Source organism: Tachypleus tridentatus, chromosome 7 (genome assembly GCF_004210375.1).
Source record: "Tachypleus tridentatus isolate NWPU-2018 chromosome 7, ASM421037v1, whole genome shotgun sequence".
In the NCBI taxonomy this organism is placed as follows: Eukaryota; Metazoa; Arthropoda; class Merostomata; order Xiphosura; family Limulidae; genus Tachypleus; species Tachypleus tridentatus.
Window position 1 is genome coordinate 4,886,451 of NC_134831.1, and position 25,340 is coordinate 4,911,790.

The following is a 25,340-nucleotide window of genomic DNA, read 5'->3' on the forward strand; positions in this document are numbered from 1 at the left end:
ACTGAGAATATGAAACTTGTAAGAAAGTTAAATCTCTGACGTTGGTTCATAACTATAGAAATAAACTTTGGATTGGATTTAGGAAAATCATAAGACCGATACCTTTAACATATACGTTACACACCTATATAGGCACCCTTTGATAAACACATATCCTAACAAGAAGTTTCACGAAAACTGCAGATTCTATTTGGAAACAGGGAAGTGGGACGAAGTCGTACAATCAGGTCGAATTCCTAAAGGTACTTTATATAATACGTTTGAAACCTTTATTAATCAGATACTGAGACTAGACCCATCTGTGAGTTATTGGTAATGGTCTAGCAATATCTCTGTTTGTTCTGAATTTGGCATAAAGTTACACGAGCTAGCCACCACTAATTTAGCAGTTGGTCAACATCACCCACACCGCCAGCCTTTGAACTGCTTTGCTACAACGAATATGGAGATTCACTGTAACGTTATAACGCTCTCTCGGCTGACTGAGCGAGTATTAGCGGTGGCGGGGACTCAAACCCGCGATCCACAAAATGCAATACGAGCACCTTAGCCACTAGGCCACTTAACTCGAATTAAGTGGACCAGAAAAATCTCGTAACGTGTGCGAAAAGACGCTGTTACTTGGGGTATAGGTGGGTGACATAAAACTTTAATGTTTTTCTTGCACGATACATATGTTTCATATTATTGACCTTTCACCCTTAAAAATACTATTTACTTGTAGCCTGCAATAAATTATTTTGGCATACTTATATTACATTCTTAATTAACCTCATTATTAATATTTATCAGTTTATTGATTTATCGCTCATTTTTTTTACAATAACTTTACTGTCTCTCTCTCTCTATTGATTATATTCACTCACTCTGGAAACATTGCTTAAGCCTTGAGCTTATGAACACCTGGTCCTATTTCAAAATCTTCTACATATGTCTGTCTTTCATTGATTGATTAGAAGCGAACTCTGCTTCGGCTGAATATGGAAGTTTTGTTCTCTCTTTCAATGTGCACATAAGAGCTAATAGAATGGACTCGTTTTCTACACGTATGTGAATAAGGCAATCAAGCTACAAGCATTAATATTAGGCTATCCTTCGATCATTCCAGACTCCTATCACAACGAACACCATAGGGAAGTGATATACGTCACGACTCACTCTCGTTAACTAACCAGCATTAATACCCAATAACGGACCCACATTAATATCCAATAACTAATCCAAATTAATACCCAATAACAGACCTACATTAATATCCAACAACGAACTCGCATTAATACCCAATAACGGACCCACACTTATATACAATAATTAACTCACATTAATACCCAATAACTACCCCACATTAATAACTAAAAACAGGCCCAAATTAATATATAATACCTACAAAAATAACCAATAACGGACTTACATTAATATTCAATAACTAACCCATGTTAATACCCAGTAACTAACCCACATTAATACCCAGTAACAGACCCACATTAGTACCTAATAACTAACCCACGTTAATACCCAGTAACTAACCCACATTGATACCCAGTAACAGACCCAATAACGATTTTATTTCTTCTTGCTCTACACTGTGGTGACTGAAACTGAAAAGCTTTGTCAGGCGTGAATTACTGAATACAATGTTCCAATTCTGTGTTTGTGAAAATCTATTCTTACAACTAAAACGAAATTTTTAAAATAAATTGTAATAAACGATCAATTTCACTCATTCGAAGAGTGGTTGGATATTTTTATTTTCATGCCTTTAACAGTCGATAGTTGCATAAATATAATGGTCTATTATGACAGATGAATTTAACAAAAACAATCTAATGTATCACAAAACCTTGAGGTCCTTTCTTCATACTATATAGATTAACCGTAAAATATTAATAATAGATTCATTATTTGAGAATTACGTATCTAATGTTTGTTTGTTTTGAAGTTCGCGCAAAGCTACACGAGGGCTATCTGCGCTAGCCGTCCCTAATTTAGAAGCGTAAGACTAAAGGGAAGTCAGCTAGTCATTACCACCTACCGTCAACTCTTGGACTACTCTTTTACCAGCGAATAGTGGGATTGATCGTCACATTATAACGCCCCCACAGTTGAAAGGGCAAGCATGTTTGGTGCAACGGGGATTCGAACCCGCGATTCTCAGATTACGTGTCGAACCCCTTAACCCACCTGGCCATGCCGGGCCTCGAACCTAATGTACACTGTGGCTTGTAATAATACTCAATATCCTATTCTAGATAATATATACTTGTTAGTTTATTGGTGTTTCAAAGCAAGAGCAACACCTTTGCACGAGGAGCCATCTGTGCTGTGACCACCGCCGGTATCGAAATCCGAGTTTTAGTGCTATAGGCCTGTGGGATTTACTGCTGAGCCATTGGAAGGAGTTGTTCAAATGATATTGTTTAGTTAATTCGAAGTTAAGCACAAAGATACACAATAGGATACCTATGCGGTGCCCACCAATGGGTAAAGAAACCTGGTTTTTATCGTTGTAAGTTTTCAGATTTACCGCTGCACTTTAAGGAGGGGGTTCCTAACATATAATCTGATATCAAATTACAATAAGCGTAATGAATCAGTGACTATAACTGTTGATATCTACTGAAATGTCTCCCCCACCAAGTGGTACAGCGGAACGTCTGTGGACTGAGACCGCTAAAAACCAGTCTTCGATACCCGTGGTGGGCAGAGCACAGCTAGCCCATTGTGTAGCTTTGTACTTAATTCTAAACAAACAATGTACTGAAATATGCGATACATTTTTTTTTTTTATTCTCTGTATTGGTTCTGGCTCCAACAATTAACGTTCCACAGCTGTGCGTGTATCTTTGTAGCTTTGCGTTCGTTGCCAAGCAACATGAAATTGATTTTCCCTAAGGATTCGTTTCCATAGTGATGTTTTACATGTTGTCTTGCCAATATTTTCAGCTGCTAACATCGGATATCGAAATAAACGTTACACTTTTCAAACTGTTTTTGAGGTATTAAAAGGTCATACGATATGAAACTTTCCAAACTCGTGCGTTTAAATGCAATCTAACAGATTATGGTCTTGCATTCTAATTACTTAATAAAATTAAATAAATCGATAGATGTATGTTCGTGCATATATAAGTTCGTGCTCACGTACCCAGGTTTAAAACATGTGTACTCTTGTTAACAGTAAAATTCGTTCTTCAATTTTTTAAAGATCGGTTCATCTTAAGGATTGAAGTAAACTCTCCTAAACTAAGTTAACTTTCATGAGTCTATTATCAGAGACTATATATTACCTATTATCAGAGACTATACATTACAGCTTAGTACTAGTTATTTCATCTACGTAAATACGTGGATACGTAAAAAAAATGCGCAGGTTCGAATCCCACTATTTAGTGATATATGAGTATCCATGAATTTGGTGTTGCCCTCCCTCTAAGACTATTGTTTCAAAATTAGAAATGGCTATGTGTACATTACTTTAAGTAGTTCCGCGTGAAAATTCGAAAACAAACACACGTTATTTGTTTAAGGCAGAATCCATGTTGTCTACATCGTAAGGGACTTTTACATACAACACAGGCACAGTGAGAGATCATACGAACTAGTAATTTTCATCTTAATGACAACTCTTCCAACATAAAGATGAAAACTTAACGTTTCAGATATACCAAGAGGAACTAGGAGTCAGAGATATGAATGTGTTTATCTCTTTATTTGAAGATGGTCAGAACTCTGTCTGTACCAGCATTTGGATCAATGCATCGATTTTGCTTGCCCACAAATTGCACAAACACTGATTCGTAATGTACCTTCATACAGCGAGTGGTGTTTAATACACTGATTGGTGTTTAATACAGGTACAGGTGTTTAATACACGAATTGGTATTTAATACAGGGACTGGTGTTTAATGCAGGGATTAGTGTTTAATACAGGGACTGGTGTTTAATACAGGGAATGATGCTTAATACAGGGACTGGTGTTTAATAAAGGAATTGGTATTTAATACAGAGATTGATGTTTAATTCAGGGACTGGGGTTTAATTCAGGAATTGGTATTTAATACAGAGATTGGTGTTTAATACAGGGACTGGTGTTTAATACAATGATTAAATGGATTGCGGGCATTAGATTACATAACCATGATGCAATAATATAATCTAATAAAGCTTCTTCTTCTGATTGAAAAAAAATATACCCATAAGTGAAATCTGTAAAACGTCTTGCCAGGAACATAAACAGAAAGAAAGGAGACTGTGGTGTTTATAGACGCGGCTTACCTTTGGATTCATGCTTGAATAAAGCAAATAATGTTAACTGGAAGCGAAGAAATGATGTTAAAAGTGGAGAAAGAAGAGTCATGAGAAGAACAAGTGACCTGAGAGGTCAAAGTTGAATTAGGTTATAAGAAAGCAAAGTTATATGATTGATTCTGGTGAAGATGGAAACTATGAAACCTCTAAACCAATTACTGTTATAAACAGCTGTATCTTTTTTCGTACTTCGTGGATTCAAAATCTGAAAAAAAGATTCTGAATAGTAGAGTCAAGTAATTTATTTCTACCAATCAGCGCCATCTGGGACATAATATTTCAAAATTTGGCGCGACGTCCAGAGGGGACGGTTTTTTGTGATCGGAGGTCTTAAACAAAACACATTCAAACACAAACAAACAGCTAAAAGCATCCTTTACCCTTTTTGCAGAGTGAAACGAGCCCACGTATGCCGGTCCAATGAAAACCATACTTCAGGGTAGGCCCGGCTTAGCCAGATGGGTTTAGGCGTTCGACTCGTTATCCGAGGGTCGCAGGTTCGAATCCCCGTCGCACCAAACATGTTCGTCCTTTTAGCCGTGGGGGCGTTATAACGTGACAGTCAATTCCACTATTCATTGGCAAAAGAGTAGCCCAAGAGTTGGCAGTGGGTGATGATGACTAGCTGTCTTCCCTTTAGGCTTACACTGCTAAATTAGGGACGACTAGCGCAGATAGCCCTCGTGTAACTTTACGCGAAATTAAAGAACAAACAAAAAACTCAGGGTAATATGATATTTTGAAAGAGGTAATTAAATTATTAAAATTATATTATTTAAAATAATTATAGAAGGTAATGAAAGAAAATGAATTAAAATAACCTGTTCTCTCACTCCATGTACCGACGAGCAAAATCTCTCTAAAACTCCCAAGAACTATTAAAAGAATATGAACTTTACTGCGCCACATCACCTGCAAAATCTCTTTCAAAATCGTGTGAATCGTTACAAGTAAATAGATCCGTGTTATAGTATAAGATATATTGATGTGAAGAACACATAACACAGTGGTAAAAAAACGTTTCAGTGAATCAACGTTTGGAAACCATTGCACTTTCTAAGAAAAATCGTAATATGGCCATAACTGTAAGGAAACGTTATTTATTATTACTAAACCCAGGAAGGCCTTCCAAATTATACTCTAGACCATGCCTTAGATCATTTAACGATCTGTTTCTAAAATGTATAGATTGTTGCAACTCTATGACTCGTGGTTTACGAAATAATCAAGTGTTTTTTTTTTAAAGTAGTTGTTGCAAAAATCGACAAATTGCACACCTGAAGTCCGAGAAATAGTTATTTATATTCGTTTGAAGAAAGCTGGAACTGAAAATTACTGTTATTTTCTACCACTACGACGTACCGTTTGTGATGCGATTGTTCGAAACAAAAGACAATACATTAAGAACATACTGTTTGAGACTTCGTGGTTTTATAATTCCTCCTAAAAATTTTAGAGCCGATTTGATTATAGGAGGACTTTAAGACAATTGGTTTTTGTATCTTCTTATTAAGACCCATCCTTCACAGTTTACCTTTCGTTTACAGAAACGTACACCGTTGAATGTAATTGAAATGGAATATTTTGAAAACTTTACATTATGCAGACCTTTGATATTCTTCTATCGATAAGCACGGGCAGAAAATTTAGTTGGGAAATGACAGAAAAGTAGAATACACCAGACAGAATTGGACGAAAGTTTCCAGACAACAAGAGAGAGTTGCACGAACGTTTGACTAGTTTGACTGGACAATATGAATTGGAGGGTTTCAAATAATGAGAGAGGAGTTGACAGGGGCTGAATTTCAGGTTTCAGTTTTGTTTCGAAATACTCATTTAAGCATAATAACTGGTACTGCTTACTTTTCGAATGTCCTTCTTTTGCAGTTGACTCAGTGTTAATTTAGGGGGTTTATCACACCAAAATTCGAGGTTCCATCCCCGCGAATTAAAATATATATACAGTTCCTTGGGCAGCCTCGCGCTTCAAAACAAGCAAACTATTAAAACTCTGGGGCTGATATGATGTCTTTTATCTCAACCGTTCTTCCCGTTACATGATACAGGTATTCGATATGAGGACTTTTTTTTTAATTTCGCGCAAAGTTACACGAGGGCTCCGTCTCTAATTTAGCAGTGTAAGACTAGAGGGAAGGCAGCTAGTCATCACCATCCACCGCCAACTTTTGAGCTACTCTTTTACCAACGAAAAGTGAAATTGATCGTTACATAATAACGGCCACACGGCTAAAAGGGGCGAGCATGTTTGGTGCGATGGGGATTCAAACCCCGACTCTTGGGTTAGGAATCGAAAGCCTGAACCACCTGGCATGCCGGGCCTCGACATACGGAAGGAGATAAACAAAGAAAAAGTTTTAGTTATAACTGGAATACTAAAACAAGCACGTTTGAAACACTTGTATAAGGTTACAAACACTATTTGCTCTCAAATAATGCCACAATGCTATTGGTCCAGTTGATTGCAAGACTCGTGTTTGGCCATTATAAAAGACGATTGGGTGTGTACAAGTTTTCATATTACAATTTTCGGATTGACTGCTTTTGTTAAAATCAAATTTTATACAATAATAATGAAAAGAATTTTTCACACAACACACACACGTATACACGTTAAAGTATAGCGAATTAATACCAATATTCCCCAGTAAAAATAAATTAAAAAAATAGTTCTATTATTCACTGAAGTAATTTGAGCAGACTAACTTTCATTAAAAATAAATAGTTTTGGATCTATCAGTCGAGAGTTTCTCTGTTCAGTTGCTCAAACCTATTCTGTAGAAATTGGCTGAATGCATGAAAAATTACAATGCCATTTCGCGACTTGTCGCTACAAGAAAATATAATCATGGAATATCACAGTTTAAACGTTCGCATCACGAAATGTTCAGTCGCAAGGAAAATAAAAACAGAAATCTCTGCGCGCTTTTAAAAGACTTTCATGAAGTGTCTGTTTAGATTTATGTTCGAGTGAATATACTGTATATAAATATATATTTTAGAGTTATTACTGTTTGTTTGTTTTTTAATTTCACGTAAAGCTACTCGAGGGATATCCGCGTTAGCCGTCCCTAATTTAGCTTGCTTGCTTGTTTGTTTTGAATTTCGCACAAAGCTACTCGAGGGCTATCTGTGCTAGCCGTCCCTAATTTATCAGTGTAAGACTAGAAGGAAGGTATCACCACCCTCCGCCAACTCTTGGGCTACTCTTTTTACCAACGAATAGTGGGAGTGACCGTCACATTATAACGCCCCAACGACTGAAAGGGAGAGCATGTTTGGTGTGATGGGGATGCGAACCCGCGACCCTCAGATTACGAGTCGCACGCCTTAACACGCTTGGCCATGCCGGGCCACCTAATTTAGCAGTGTAAGACTAGAGGGAAGGCAGCTAGTCATCACCACCGACCGCCAACTCAACTCTTGGACTACTCTGTTATAAACCAATAGTGGGATTGATTGTCACATTATAATATCTCCACGGCTGAAAGGGCAAGCATGTTTGGTGCGATGGGGATTTGAACCCACGACCCTCAGATTACGAATCGAACGTCTTAAACCACCTGGCCATACCAGGCCACCATTACTGTACCAGTTTGATAGAGAGAACACCTTCGTTTTGGCCCTTACCAAAATGCAGGAATAACTAATAAAGAAATAAAGCCAGTCGACTTAACGGTAAAACACGTGTTTCCTTAATGAATAATTGTAAAGGGTTGTTGTTGTTTTGGAATTTCGCACAAAGCTACTCGAGGGCTATCTGTGCTAGCCGTCCCTAATTTTGCAGTGTAAGACTAGAGGGAAGGCAGCTAGTCATCACCACCCACCGCCAACTCTTGGGCTACTCTTTTACCAACGAATAGTGGGATTGACCGTCACATTATACACCCCCACGGCTGGGAGGGCGAGCATGTTTAGCGCGACGCGGGCGCGAACCCGCGACCCTCGGATTACGAGTCGCACGCCTTACGCGCTCGGCCATGCCAGGCCAATTGTAAAGGATTCTAGTACGTGATAGTTCATACGAAATAAATAAACCACATTTATTTTGTTATATTTAATCTCGAACTTCTTCTTTACGGATGGGTTATATTTTTATTGATGGGTCATATTTTATTGGCATCGGTGTTTTTTACGAATGGTTCATATTTTATTGACTTTGGTGTTTTTTTATGAATGGGTCATATTTTATTAACTTCGCTGTTTTTTATGTATGGGTTATATTTTATTGACTTCGGTGTTTTTTATGGATGGTTCATATTTTATTTGCATCGGTGTTTTTTATGAATAGGTCATATTTTATTAACATCGCTGTTTTTTATGGATGGGTCATATTTTATTGGCATCGGTGTTTTTTATGGATGGGTCATATTTTATTGACATCGCTGTTTTTTATTGATGAGTCATATTTTATTGACTTCGGTGTTTTTTATGGATGGGTCATATTTTATTGACTTGATGCTTTTTTACGAATGGGTCATATTTTATTGACTTCGGTGATTTTTATGCATGAGTCATATTTTTATAAACTCAAAAATTTTTTTATGGATGGGTCATATTTTTATTACAAGTTATTTATTTCGTTCTCATATCAAATAGAAAAGACTCTATGGCAACACTCCACTGACCAATCTTTGAATGATAAAACCTCTGACACCTTTCTCGTTAACTTTGACTTTTGATTGATATTCCTTAGTCATCCTGTTTTCATAAGCTGTTAAGAAAAATCAGTACGAAACCAGAAAAAAACCCAACAAAAGTCTCTTGTCGCATTAAAATAAACTGTAATTATACTTCGTGTGTGTAGTTGTTTTCTTATAGCAAAGCCACATCAAGCTCTCTGCTGGATCCATTCGAAGGGAATCGAACCCTTTCATTTTAGCGTTGCAATACTGAAGACTTACCACTGTTCCACTAGGGGACTATAGTGTGTTATAGAGCTGTGTTGTTTCAGTACAACTATGTTCATTTTTAAGCCAGGTTATTACATAATGTCTGTTCATCGCAGGTATCTAAACTCGTATCTAAACTCATTTTTAGAGTCAAAATCCTTCACACTTACAGCTGTGCTTGTGGAGGAGGCTTTTCGATAGGAAGGTTATTTCAAAACATAGGGGTAGAAACACGTAATTTTAATAATAACTTTACAATCTGAATGTACCTAGTATGTTGAATATATACTTCTGAGTTTGTTACAAATTGAAATTGTTCTATTTGTTATTGCTATACAAAATTGCACGAGAACTACGTGGGGTAGCTGTTCCTAGTTTAGCACGTGAAAATTAAAACGATGGGAGCTAGACATTACCACTCACTGCTAACGCTTCGGTTACTCTTTTACCAACGAATGGTGAGTTTGCTCATAACTTTATAACGTCCCCTCGACTGAAAGATCAAGCATAATTGGTGGGATGGGATTCGAACCCGCGACCCTCAATTTGCGAGTTGAGTATCCTAAAAATCTGGCCCCGCTCGACCCCGCTAAATAGGAAACACATAATTAAATACATAGTGTCACCCTTCAAGCAATTTTAAAAATACACCATTTTAGACCAATTTAGGGTAATAGATGTGGATTTTCGCTTGGACAATTTTCACGCTCAAGATACCTCTCTCTCTCCATATCGTAGTCCCAGCATGACCAGGTGGTTAAGGCACTCGATTTGTAATCTGAGGGTCGCGGTTTGAATCCCCATCACACCAAACATGCTCGCCATTTCAGTCGTGGGGGCGTTATAATGTGATGGTCAATCCCACTATTCATTGGTAAAAGAGTAGTCCAAGAGTTGGCGGTGAGTGGTAATGACTAGCTGCCTGCGCTCTAGCCTTACACTGCTAAATTATGAATGGTTAGCGCAGATAGCCCTCGTGTAGCTTTGCGCGAAATTCGAAAACCAAACTTCTCCATATCGCGTAGATTTTTCGCGTCTTGAAATTTCACATGTAATTGGATGACAAAGAAAAACAAACAACCAAATGCATGACAGTTTAATGAAGCTAACTTCAATAATCTGTTTTAAATGTTTATAGTTCGTTTAGAAAGGATTTAAAAAACACCTTCGTTTACTTTCATGTTGTGTTCAGTCACTGTAGATGGATGATAGGAGTAAACTTAATCAAATAGAAAATTTCAAACAGTTTTCCTTTCGTGACATTAAGCCATATTCACTCATTGCATTGGTTGTAAAAGTTGTATTAAATATTATTGGAACGCTTAGAAAATTGCTTGTGTGGTGCGTTTTTTTTTTTTTAATTTTACCTTTCGGCTGTTGGAAACACAAGTAGATGCATTATTAAAAAGTGTGAAATTCACGTCCTAGTCTTTCTGGACCAATATAATATTTTTAAAAGCTTACATCGGTTACGGCTGGAAGACACCGTGTTATAAAAAAACGGTCATTTTATTTCGTAGTGAAGGGGAGAATTTCTTAGTTCAATATTCAAAGTGTGCATGAAAATGTTGTTACTTACGTTTGCCTATAGGTGTCAGGACCAGCGCTAATTTTTATTTTGTAATTTATTGATATTTTTTGTACTTTAGCGGTATAATGATGTTAGACAAAATTAGGTTGTATTATTTGATAACGGGAAGTCACGTGACCCATGACGTCGCAATTCCATGAGGGTACTGACGAACTGCGGATAGTCGTACAGAATGTTTCCAGATTGGGCGTCAGAATTTGTAATTGGTCGACGCCGGCTGTTTCAGCGTGCAAGAAATAACCTGCTGGTCTTCATTAACAGGAACGATAATGGAACTACTAAACGTGAATGTTAATTAGGAATAAATTTATGGGAAGAGTCAATACGCAAACATGAATTATGTTTAATAAGTAGGAACATTGAAGTCATGTAAAACCTTCGACAAAGCATGTGTGGTTTTAACTCATCCCAACGCAGTGTAAAGAAAGGACAATTTTATAAGACTAATCCAGAGTAAAATGTGTATTAATCAAGTAAAACGATTTCTAATTTGTCCGTTTTAATTAAATTTGAAGTATTGTTTTCTTATTTTCTGAATACAAAAAATTAAACATAGATATATAACCCCTCCCCCAAATTACCGTTAAAAGTTTAGGTAAAGTTTAAAAAGAATTCAACTTCAAACCCTAATTAGGGATCGCGCTCTTTAGATTATAAAAGTGCTCAAACTTATGAGTCGTTCCAATAGAAACTAATAACAATAAGAAACAACGTGGTGAGATAAAATGTGCCATAGAACGTAGAAAAGTGCTCAAACTTCTGAGTCGTTCCAATAGAAATGAATAACAATAAGAAACAACGTGGTGAGATAAAATGTGTCATAGAACGTAGAAAAGTGCTCAAACTTCTGAGTCGTTCCAATAGAAATGAATAACAATAAGGAACAACGTGGTGAGATAAAATGTGTCATAGAACGTAGAAAAGTGCTCAAACTTCTGAGTCGTTCCTATAGAAACGAATAACAATAAGGAACAACGTGGTGAGATAAAATGTGCCATAGAACGTAGAAAAGTGCTCAAACTTCTGAGTCGTTCCAATAGAAATGAATAACAATAAGAAACAACGTGGTGAGATAAAATGTGTCATAGAACGTAGAAAAGTGCTCAAACTTCTGAGTCGTTCCTATAGAAACGAATAACAATAAGGAACAACGTGGTGAGATAAAATGTGCCATAGAACGTAGAAAAGTGCTCAAACTTCTTAGTCGTTCCTATAGAAACGAATAACAATAAGGAACAACGTGGTGGGATAAGGTGTCATAAAATGTACAAAACCACACCATCACTTTGCAGCATTTTCTATATATGTGTTTGCAGTTTTCGCCCCACACAACATGCCATCATTGAAGCTCTATATGTCGCCTCATTCCTTTCCCTCAATATTTGAATCGATATTCGATTTATATTCATGTATTGGCAAGCATGTAGGACGTCACAACAGCTGCCACATACCTTTACACAATTTCCTTAGGTCAGTGACCAGTGCCCTCTATTCGACGTCAAAATAATCATGCCTGAAGATTGTTCCGTTCAGCGGATGAGACCACACCGGCTTTTCTTTTTCTCACTCGTGAGACTGTCCGTGCCACATTTTCATAGAAAATCTCTTCTGTACACATTAAAATGCTATCTTTACTCTAAAATAGCCAATTTAATCTCTGCTAACAACAGGTCGCCATGTTTGTTAATGATGTATTTGATGATCACGCATGCGTTAAGCGTGATTACACTTATTTTGACAAAAACAGTGTGGATACCGTTATTCTTGTACTTGTCCTGACCAGAAAGTACATGAAACATTTTCTTATGGTCTCAGCGACAATTGGTAATAAAACACCGATCCTCGTCCTACTTTCTTTAAACAAAATCACAAGTTAAATTTAGAGACGAGGGGAATGTTGCGGGTTGTAACTCACCAATATATGTTATATTCTTTAGTCGTTCTGTATTTGTGTATCAAGATTCGAACCACTTTCAACTTTGCTTCCTCCTCCAGTGGCACAGCAATATGTTTACAGACTTACAACAATAGAGTTTATCTCTTTCTCTCTCTCTCTCGTTTTTTGGGTATACATGTGTGTACCCAGGGGTCAAGTGCACTTGACCTCTTACTCCTTCCTTTTCTTTGTTTGTCTGAACTGTTTAGCATATTAATAATTACTACATGAGGGCCAGAGTAACCCGCATTTACTCAGGCCCCGATCAGAGCAATCGATAGAATTTGTTTTATTTGTTTTTTAATTTCGGCAAAGCTTGTTTGTTTGTTTGTTTTTGAATTAAGAACAAAGCTACACAATGGGCTATCTGTGCTCTGCTCACCACGGGTATCGAAACCTGGTTTTTAGCGTTGTAAGTCCGCAGACATACCGCCGAGCCACTGGGGGGATTCGGCAAAGCTACTCGAGGGCTATCTGCGTTAGCCATCCCTAATTTAGCAGCGTAAGACTAAAGGGAAGAGGCAGCTAGTCATCACCACCAACCGTCAACTTTTGGGCTACTCTTTTACTAACGAATCGTGGAGTTTACCGTCACATTATAATGCTCCCATGGCTGAAAGGGTGAGCATGTTTTGTGCGATGGGGGTTTAAACCCGGACTTTCATATTACGAGTCAAGCGCCTTAACCACCAAGCCATGCCGGGCCCAACGATAGAGTGTGTGTATGTTTTCTTATAGCAAAGCCACATCGCGCTGTATGCCGAGTGTACCGAGAGAAATTGAGCCCCTGATTTTAGCACTGTAAATTTGTACCAACGATAGAAACCGAGTTTCGATACCTGTCGTGGGCAGAGCACAAATAACCCGTTGTATAACATTGGGCTTAACTTCACTACAAATTTTATAAGTTCCTTTCTAAAGAAACTGTAAAATTTACGCTTAGCCTAAAACTCTACAATTCGCGATATTTTGTCATCCATGTACCCCCACCACTACCTTTAAAGGAAAAAGGAAAGAAAGAGAGAAGAAGAAAACCCATCGTGCCCCATAATAAAGAATATTATTAGATGGAATTTCAAATTTATTTTAGATTCAAAGGATTATATTGTATTTAAAATGGCTCATTTTTTTTGACAACGAATGTTCTCGATTTTATAAGGTTCTTGATAAAACCTCCTTTCACCATTCAGTTGAAAAAATATTACTAAAATCAAATAGACTACACGGAAAACATACACGTTGTTCCTTTCAGAGTCTACTGCAGCGAATCGAACCTCCGATTTGAGCGTTTGAAGTCCGTAAACTTACCTCTGCCCTACCAATGGAGATTAATGTTCGTCAGTTCGTTTTTGTAATTATTATTTCTAATTTCTTCATTAATTTTCAGATCGCGTTTCAGTTAAAAAAAGACAACAAAACAGAATTTTCTGAAAATACGCTTAATACAATATAATGAACAATTGTCATGCAACGTGCATAGTTATCTAAGCAAAATCAATGTTGTTTTCTTTCCTAGCTTTCTATTATGCAGTACTTTTCTATAACACTTATTTTAGTAATTTTAATGTAGAAACCATTAGAATATTAAGCACTTGTTTTAGGTCCTGTGTATTCCTTCATGTAAGGAACAGACCCACGAATACGGAGTCAATGACGTATGTTATTTGGCTCGTATATACAACTAATGACGCTGTATTTAGTATACGCTGCGAGAAATAAGTTCTCAAAACTTATTTCTTCTATTACAAAAATATAAAACGCAGTTTCTGTTTTCGTATTTCTTGTCATCAAGCGAAAAGTAACCAATGCAGTCCAACGTTTCCTCTCTGCTCTTCTGTTGTGTGTGCTTCTGTCTCAAAGTAAAGCCACATTGGGGCGTATGTTGAGTCCACTGAGGGGAATCGAACCCATAATTTTAACATTGTTAAAACATCAGATTTAAATCTGATGGTTGTTTATTTTACTTACATTTCTGATATAAGTAGATATTGTTCTTGTTTCTACGCAAAGCTACACTGTTGGTTATTTGAAATCTGTTCACCGCAAGGACTGGAACCCAGAATTTTAGCTTTGTAAATCCGTTGACTTATAGCTGACGCACCAAAGAACTCTATTTTAAAAAAAGATACACCATTGGTTATCTGCATTCCATTCATCGCAGAGAATCAAACCTATAATTTTAGCAATGTAAATCTGGAGACTTACAAGGCCCGGCATGGCCAAGCGTGTTAAGGCGTGTGACTCATAATCCGAGGATCACGGGTTCGCATCCCCGTTGCGCCAAACATGCTCGCCCTTTCAGCCGTGGGGCGTTATAATGTGACGGTCATTCCCACTATTCGATGGTAAAAGAGTAGCCCAAGGGTTGGCGGTGGGTAGTGATGACTAGCTGCCTTCCCTCTCTTCTTACACTGCTAAATTAGGGACGGCTAACGCAGATAGTCCTCGAGTAGCTTTGCGCGAAATTCAAAAACAAAAACAGACTTACAGCTGACCCACTATAAGACTCTGATCAGTCACATTTGTTGTTTCTTTGTTTTTGAATTTCGCGCAAAGCCACACGAGGGCTATCTGGGCTAGCCGTCCCTAATTTATCAGTGTAAGACTAGAGGGAAGGCAGCTAGTCGTCACCACCCACCGCCAACTCTCCGGCTACTCTCTTACCAGCGAGTAGTGGGATTTACCGTCACATTATAACGCCCCACGGCTGAAAGGGCAAGCATTTTGGTGCGACCGGGTATCGATTCCGCGACCCTCGGATTACAAGGTGCCTTAACCACGTGGCCATGCCAGATCTCGCATTGGTTCATAACACTCCTGAATAAGGAAAGAATTATTTACGAATGAACTGCCATGTGCTCAGAAACACTCAGACTTACTGGAATGAAGTTTATGCTTTTTATCATGAATAGTTTAAAGAAATTGCTTGTTGCTAGGGTCAATTTCAATACCTGCTACCAAGTGAAATCGCTGTAAACACATTTTCTCGTATCCATAAATGCGCTCGATATGACTACAATGAATTAACCACCAAAAGTTATATACAATTTTAATTTAGCTGTTAGGTTTGTTTGTTTACTTACTGTTGAGTGCAAAACTACATCAATAAGTAAAATGTGTTGTTGGCCCAGTATGAACAAGTGGTAAGGGCGCTCGGCTCGTAATCTGAGGGTCACGGGTTCAAATCCACATCCACATTACAACAAATATGCCTGCCTTTTCAACCATGGGGTCGTTTAATGTGACGGTGTATCCCACTATTTGTTGGTATAAGAGTAGTCCAAGATATGGCGGTGAGAGGTGATGACTAGCTCTTGTACCTCTAGTCTTACATTGATAAATTAGGAACGGCTGGTGCAGATAGCCCTCATGTAGCTTTGTGCTAAAATCAAAACAAACAAACAGCATATGTGTTGAACCCACCACAGGTATCGATACACGGTTTTTAGTGGTGTCAGTCCTCAGGCCGCTGAGATATTACAGATCACAATTCTAAGAATAATTTATTTTAGTTTTAAATATACGAATAGTAAAGGTAGAAAGGAATATCGCTAATCTTATATTTTAAAGGGAAAAAAATTAACCATTTTTTCGGTTTCTAAACCCGTATATAAGTACTTTTAATCATTTCACGTGCATAATGTGCGATGTTCATTATTTTATAGGAAGTCGAGTTCGTTATATGAAAGATATTTTGAACATTTAACTGATCAATTCACTTAACAAACACATCCGAGCAAAATAGAATGTATCAGAACTATATTGTTTATTGTTTGGTACATTGCGTGATGTTTGTTTTTTGTTAGTTTCGCGCAAAGCTACACGATTTGGTGTGATGTGGATGTGAACTCGCGATCCTCAGATTACCATTCGAGCACCTTAACCACCAAGCTATGCTGAGCCTGGTTTGGTTTGAATTTCGCGCAAAATTACACAAGGGCTATCTGCGTTAGCCGTCGCTAATTTAGCAATGAACGACTAGAGTTAAGGCAGCTAGTCATCACCACCCACCGCCAACTCTTGGGCTACTTTTTTTACCAACGAATAGTGGGATTGACCGTCACATTATAATGCTCCCACGGCTGAGAGGGCCAGCATATTTGGTGTGAGGAGGATTCGAACCCCCGCGAGCCCTCGGATTACGCGTCGAGCGCCCTAGCCATCAGGCCATGCTGGGCCAATAATGTGGTGCCATTGGAAAGTGATCGCTTGGAAGAATATATGACAGTTTTTTCTACTGCAAAATATTCAAAAGCTTATGTTGTGAGGATATTTTCAGATGAAGGTTTTATAATTTCCAAGACTTAATATATATATAAAGGCATAGGGGATAAAAGGGAATATGGATGATCTTGAGACACCAGAACCATCTCGAAATGGTCATGTAAAACATTGTACTCCATAATGTAGGTAACTTGTGAACTTTTGTAACAGGTAAGATTCTATAAATACAAAGAATAGAGGGAAAAGCTGCATAGCTGTTACAAGTAATATAATCACAAAGGATCTCTGTCTGAAAATCCGATATAAGTCACGTGTACATGCGTATATCCTTTCAACCGTCACATACCTCAATCAGCTGTAGAATGAAATGGATATCTCTATTATTCCTTATAAACACATACTGGCCCAGAATTTCTTTGCGTTCAGACCATTAAAACAGATGCTGTGAAGCACTAATATTCGTATACTAAACTGCTAATGGAAAGAATGCAGGGTGAAATGTTGTGATTTGATACGGCAGCTTTTCGAAAGAGCTTTTTTATGATGGAAACTATGCTCCAGGAATATTATCAAACAGCACGGCTGTCATGACTAGAAGTTGACAAATAGCATATAAAGACGTGTAATGACGCCATACTTTTATTAATATACCGCACTCAACTTCTGTATTTGTTTGTTTTCACTTTCAACTTCGGTAGTTTATAAGAGCAACAATTAATTTCATTACTTGACTTAATTACCAAAAGACCCCTATGACCGTGAGTTATGCTAATTAGTTGCCTTCCCTCTCAATAGTAGCTATACCCACGTGAACCCTAGAAAGTCTTTGACCTGGTCACTTAGCACATGTACTGATCAAGGCAGTTCATCTTTTAAAAACAGTAAATATACATTTTAAAGAATAATTTTAAATACTTGGTGTGTGTCTTAGGCTTACCTGACAGCCCAATATGGCCAGGTGGCTAAGGCGTTTGACTCGTAATCTGAGGGTTGCGGGTTCGAATCCCCGTCACACAAAACATGCTTGCCCTTTCAGCCGTGAGGGCGTTATACTGTGAAGCTCAAGCCCATTATTCGTTGGTAAAAGTATAGTCTAAGAGTTGGCGGAGGATGGTGATGAGTAGCTTACCTTCCCTCTGGTCTTACATCACTAAATTAGGGACAGCTAGCGCAGATAGCTCTCATGTACTTATACTCTAAATTCAAAACAAGACAAACCATAAGCAGTATTGGTTGAAATGTTTAAGATTTGCATTTTTTCTTATTTTTACTTTATCATTGCCTTATATATTTATTAAAATGATTATTTTGTATTGTTAGCTTAATGTTTAGAGTTAGGGTTAACCTACATACATGCATAGACAGTGACATACACGACACGTCCATTTTAGTTTGGTTTGGTTTTTACTTTCACGCAAAGCTGCACGAGGGCTATCTGCGCTAGCCGTCCATAATTTAGCAGTTTAAGACTAGAGGGAAGGCAGCTAGTCATCACCATCCATTGCCAACTCTCGGGCCACTCTTTTACCAAGGAATAGTTGGATTGACCATCACATTATAATGCCCACACGACTGAAATGGCGAGTGTTAGGTGCGACGGGAATTCGCATCAGCGACCCTCAGATTACGAGTCGAACACCTTAACCCATCTACCCAGTTGTCGGGCATACCCGACAGTAAACGAGTGCTTGTTATAATGGTAACTCATAGAAGCTTTGTGGTATTTATGGACAGTCATATGACATTTATTTAATTTCAAAATATAATAATATGTTGAAGTTTAATATAGAAGTTAAGTGACCTTGCGTAAAACAAAAAATATTAGTATGGGCAGATTAAGGAAGTATCATAATATATCTCGCTGCTTCAGTTAGTGTGCACACGAATCATGTAGAAATATAAACATAACAGATGAACTCACTTTCTAACAATGATAGCAATAATGAGAACAACACGTTTAGGACTAGTCTGTGTCTGAGAAACATTATCGTTTAGGGTAACTATCTTAGTGCTATTCTATTTGTCTGAGAAACATTATCGTTTAGAGTAAACATCTAAGGACTGATCTATTTGTCTGAGAAACATTCACGTTTTGGATAAACATTTTAGGGCTGGTCCATTTGTCTGAGAAACATTATCATTTAGGGTAATTATCCTAGGGCTAGTCTGTTTTCTGAGAAACATTATTGTTTAGGGTAATTATCCTAGGGCTAGTCTGTTTTTCTGAGAAACATTATTGTTTAGGGTAATTATCCTAGGGCTAATCTGTTTGTCTGAGAAACATTATCGTTTAGAGTAAACATCTTAGGACTGATCTATTATCTGAGAAACATTATAGTTTAGGATAACCATCATGGCAAAATAGGTTTAATTTTATCCACGTACACAATTAACATAAACTTAACGTAGGCTTGTTAATCACACGGTTTTATCTCGTCATCCAAGTTGGTGATTTTATTCAATAATAAGAAGACAACAATTCACATGGACAGAGATGGAAGATATGGGTAACGTTGAATGTGTGTAGACAAATCACCACATTACCAAAGTGTATTTTTGTACTTTCTACTCAGTTGCTTGTAAATTATAAGAATGCAAGAGAATAAAACGACGAAGAAAAAATGCTGTTTTTTATATTAAACGTTTCATCTTTTACAATTTTTCTACAAGCTTTTCAGTTATCTAATATTTTATTTAAAACCGTTATAAGTTTCATTGTAGAAGAAACTAATATTCGTTTGTATCCTACTATACCGTGAGCCGAATTTTTAATTATTTTAGCTGTTCTTTGCACGAGTTATAATCTACCCATAAACGTTCATATGTTCAATATACTAGATTATTTAAAGATAAGGTGTCAATGAAAGTTTTCTATAGCTTTACATTGCGTGATGGTCAGAGCGTTATATTTGCAATCTGTGCGTCAAGCGAGATAAAAACCCGTCGTCGAACATCTCAACCTTTTAGCCTTAAGAGCATTATAACGTGTCGATAAATCTCACTATTAATTTGTGAAAGAGTATTACAAGAGTTGACGGAGGGAGACATAGACTAGCTACCTTCTCTCTTATCAATCGCTTCAAAATTAGGGGCAACTAGTGCCGATATCTCTCAAGCAGCTTTGTTCATAATTAAACAGACAGTTTATGTTTTATGTTTAGCTAACTATAAACAAATAAAATCAATAGCTCACTGTTCCCCGCAACGGTAAGTCACCGGATTTACAAAGCTAATCAGGGGCTCGATTCTCCTCGGTGGACACAACAGGTAGCCCAATGTGTCTGTCTGTCTGTTTTGAATTTCGCCCAAAGCTATACGAGGGCTATCTGCGCTAGCCATCCCTAATTTAACAGTGTAAGACTAGAGGGAGGGCAACTAGTCATTAACACTCACCGCCAATTCTTGGGGTACTCTCTTACCAACGAATAGTGGTAAAACGAGCATGTTTGGTGTAACCGGGATTCGAACCCATAATCCTCGGATTACGAGTCGAGTGCCTTAACCACCTGGCCATGCTGAACTGCTCGAGGTGGCTTTGTTATAAGAAAATAAACACCATTGCTCATAGCACTAATAAGATGAGTTGTGACTTCAAAAATATCTCAACTTTGTTGTCCAATTCTATGTTAATTTGCCATCAATGGAAACTTGACACTATTGTATTGACACCAGAGAGGTACAGAATGTAAACAGGTTCTCGATATAGTACATTTTAAATAAAAACTTATACTATCGTATTGATATCACTATTGTACTTCTACAATGGAGAGCATATAGATAATAGCAGTAACTTTAATATGAATTATATTGGATAGCATGTTTGTCAAATAATAATTAAAATCACAATCAAACATCCAGTTATGAACGTTATTGCTAAGCCTGATTTACCTGCTGTTAATTGATCCACACGATGTAAGTAGGTGTGTATTATTTGTGCTTGTCTGAGTACTATTTAAATTAGCATGTCGAAAGTTAAAAGCTGATATGTTTCACTCTACCTGATAAGTCAGTGCAGATTGAATAAACCCCCCCTTGCAAGGGAACGAGGTAGATGTGACCGTCGGAACTGAAGTTCCACCCGTGTTGATTGTAGTAGGAGGCGATCTTTTCCACGTCTCGAGGGGCGCTGGGATGTGCAGCTTTAACACGGGCCACGTGGCTACTCACCCACATCACCGTGTGCTGGCTGTTGTTAGCGGCATGGCGTACCTGACTCCGTCTGAAAGTGACGGTCTCCCAGTGATTTGTGAGGAGGGCGACAGAAAGACACACTGTTGCGGCGGCGGTAATAACCACCGTGGTCCAGCTGAAGATGGAAGTAAACGAGAGACACGACTCCTTGTTGCTGTTTTCCATCCCTATGCGTTCCGATTTCTTGCTGCCGACCTGCTGACGCCCAGGGATCTTTGGAGATAGAATAGGCACTTCTCTCTTGATTACAAGTCGGACCCAGTCCATACGGAACCTTAAAATACAGAAGCTCTTTGGACAAGTTGTGCTGGATTTCCTGTCGAGACGAAGAAACTGTTGACTAAGCCTAGATCTTGTAACACATTAAACTGTGAATTCCTCACTGAAACCTATCCTCTGACATTCCCTGAGACAAAGACGTTCAGTATCTATTGCATGGCGTGTTTCTGCGGTTGGATCTAACAACACAGTTTCAACTCGACTTCGCGTGATCGAACTCGTGCCTCTCGATATGCTGACAGGAAGTTCTGAGTGATAACGCCGCGCGCAGCTTGCGTAAACGCGACGTGTAAATGGCTACTAGTGATACTGATGTTCAGACCTTGAAAGCGCCTGGTAACGAGACTACGATGCCTTCATTTTTGAGGTGCTATAAGTTGTCCTGCACGAAGTGAATAGAACAAGTTTTATGTGAACTCAGAATCAGTGTGAATAGTATTAACGTTAATTTGAAAAATAAAGTGGGTGAAATTGAGGATTTTATACCGCGAGTAGAGGTTTACGTCAAACTAATAGGAAATTAAACCAATCACAGATAAGCATGTTTTTAATCGTGGATCTGACGTATGTTTATAGTTCTTTTTGAAGGTTGATGGTATTAGTGTTTGCTACAGAAACAGTACGAGCTTCAGTGATACTGTCAAATCGACTGATAGAGACGCCTCTCTGAGGACCAGCAACAAAATATCGAGATTATAATTCAACAACTTAGAGGGGGTAGTGGTGTTGGAAATACTCACTTTAGCACAGTCGTGAGTGAGTTGTGTCACGTGGGTTTTCCACCAAGAAAAATGTTCATGAAAAGAGAAGATTTACTAAGTATAGTGACTGTTGTGTGTGACTTAATACAAGGATAGATATATTGTATATTGTTGTGTGTGACTTAATACAAGGATAGGTACATTGAATATTGTTGTGTGTGACTTAACACAAGGATAGGTACATTCAATATTGTTGTGTGTGACTTAAAAGGATAGGTATATTAAATATTGTTGTGTGTGACTTAATACAAGGATAGGTATATTGAATATTGTTGTGTGTGACTTAATACAAGGATAGGTATATTGAATATTTGTAGTTGTTCGTAATCTGAATAGACTGTCAACGTACGATGATAAACTAGTACTTAGAGGGCATTTGAGTGAGCGACTGAGAAAAACTTACTAGATTACTGGCCCATATACGCCAGCTGGTGTCGTTATAGGCCTTTGAAGTCACCGCAAACTTCAAAATACATTGTTGTTGTGGTCACTATTTGAATAAAGAGTAAGAAAACTATTAGGTACATTGTTGTTCTAGTCGCCAATTGACCAAAGCGTTACAACTAGTTATATTATTGTTGTCGTTTTAGCCATTTGAACTAAAAATTGCATGACCACTCCTTCAGCCGAAACCCACACTTCAAACAAAAGTACCAAATGGAAATCTGTCTACAAATCTGAATTAATAAAACAAACTCACTCAAGTAAATCAGGCAAAGACGGTTACCCTGGCAACATTACGTCATTAACACGTCACGCACGTAAAAGGCATATTTGTGATATGGAGGTTAGAATGCATTTCTTTAATGAGGTAACGTACAATATGCATTACCATGTTTAGAGTGAAGTTTTCTATAAACATACAGATAGTGTTAAAGGTAAATACAAATCAAAATGTGAGTTTTCTTTTCTCAATTGCAATATATGTATATATATCCAGCCCATATTTTGCTTGTTCATTTTCAAATAAAACTTAGACTAAATATGTAGATATAATAACACAACGTTACGAGACATTTTTCGAGTAATAATAATAAAAAACCTGCTTCTGTTCGTAATCTAAAAGTGGAATTTAAAAAAAATGTTTCTAATGCCAGAAAGAACGCTATGATTTCCTTTCATTCTGAATACAATCCAAAAGAGGCCCGGCATGGCCAAGCGTGTTAAGGCGTGTGACTCGTATTCTGAGGGTCGCGGGTTCGCATCCCCCTCGAGCCAAACATACTCGCTCTTTCAGCCGTGGGGGCGTTATAATGTTATGGTTAATTCCACTATTCGTTGGTAAAAGAGTAGCCCAAGAGTTGGCGGTGGGTGATGATGACTAGCTGCCTTTCCTCAGTCTTGCACTGCTAAAGTAGGGACGGCTAGCACAGATAGCTTTCGAGTAGCTTTGTGCGAAAAACAAAAACAATCAAAAGTTTCATTAAGTCAGCATACATATACATTTAATGCATTATAGCGAAAAGTCAGTGAAATACAAAACTGTCTGAGGCTACCTTGAATGAAATAATACAACCATTACAGTGGAAAATGTTACATCTTGTTCGAATATATTTCATTAACAACACAACCATTACAGTAGAAAATGTTACTTCTCGTCCGTATATATTTCATTAATAATATAACCATTACAGTAGAAAATGTTACATTTTATTCAAATATATTTCATTAACAATATAACCATTAATTAGTGATGTCGAGAAAAATATATATGTAAAAACGGACCGTTTGGATTGAGAAAATATTTTACGTAGAGGAGCGAACAACGTTTCGATCTTCTTCGGTCATCGTCAGGTTCACGAGAAGTGTAAGTCTTTGTGTTTTCTTTGTTTATTTGTACTTATCTGTTACCATTATGTCTGAACTAGCATACCGTACACCACTATTAACAGTACACGCTCATACGATGGTTAAGAAACTAAGAAATTTAAACCAAAATATTATCAATAAAAGAAATGACATCTATTTCATTCAACATGTAGAAAGGAACAACTAACCTTAACTTTGTAAAGGTAAAACTATCAAAAAATGTTAATAACTACACAAACATTATCCAAAATTTTAGGGAAAAACTACTTAAAGCCATGTTGAACACGAAATACAAAGAACTACATGACTTACAAAAACAAAAAATGAGCCTAGACCATCAACTGGCATGCTGCATCAAATCAGAGATTTATGGACTTATACAACGAAACATAAACCAAATGAACACTAGGAATGACAGAGACAAAAAGATCTGCCACAACATAAAACTAGAAAAACTAAGATGCAAATAGCAGAAAAGACACCACGACAAACCGTTGACTAACCTCATAATTAACAGATCCGACCGACAATTAAACACAGACGAGATACATCTGTTTAACAAAGGACTCAACTTCGCAATAGCACCTAGGTACCTAGGTACATTCCAACCTTAGAAATCTAAACATGTTTAAAAGATCTAGCCAGGAGACTTGTGATACTTTCTACAGAAAACAAAAACAAGAAAAAAACCAAAACCAACCAACAGATAGAAGACAACTTAGACAATTTTAGTGACATCCAACAGCCAAACTTCCCAGGAAAAATAAAAAAAATATATTTTCCAGAAACACCTAAAAACAACATCTTAAACGATTTTTAAAAGAATTTTCTCACAAAACCATCAACATAATTTCACAAAACAGAAAGCTAAAAAACAATCTTACAAAAAGAGACATTACTTCCATTAAAAACCTAAAACAAGACAAAAACATAAAAATTCTAAAAGCAGATAAAGATAATACTATAGTCATAATGAACACGAATGAATACATCCGAAAAGTGAAGAACATCCTATCAGACACTAACAAATTTAAACCAATACACACAAATCCAACAAAGACACATGAGACGCAACTAAACAAATTACTACTACAAATGAAAAACGCCAACACAATTTCACAAACACTTTATTCTTACCTACGGAAAACCGACTTACGCACACCACAAATATAAGGCATCCCCAAACCTCATAAACCAGATTGTCCATTACGACCAATAATGTCCACATATGAATCGTTTAATTACAATCTTGGTAAATACATAGCATGGGCATTCTCCAAATATGTAACATCAGCTAACTCATTCATCAAAGACTCTTTTAATTTCAAGTC

At 37.4% G+C, this 25,340-nt stretch overlaps 1 protein-coding gene across 2 annotated transcripts in view; it reads right to left on the reverse strand.

Annotated features, from left to right (window-relative positions):
- The window catches only part of LOC143255031 (uncharacterized), a 29,334-nt gene extending 7,439 nt beyond the window's left edge, over positions 1 to 21,895 (reverse strand). Inside the window, exon 1 of one of the 2 annotated variants that reach the window (XM_076510045.1) lies at positions 20,968 to 21,895. In XM_076510045.1, coding sequence (XP_076366160.1) covers positions 20,968 to 21,427 — 460 coding nt within the window. In that variant the 5' untranslated portion in view covers positions 21,428 to 21,895. The remainder of the gene's footprint in view (positions 1 to 20,967) is intronic. The other variant, XM_076510043.1, reaches the window with a different exon arrangement.
- Between the last annotated feature and the right edge of the window lie 3,445 nt (positions 21,896 to 25,340).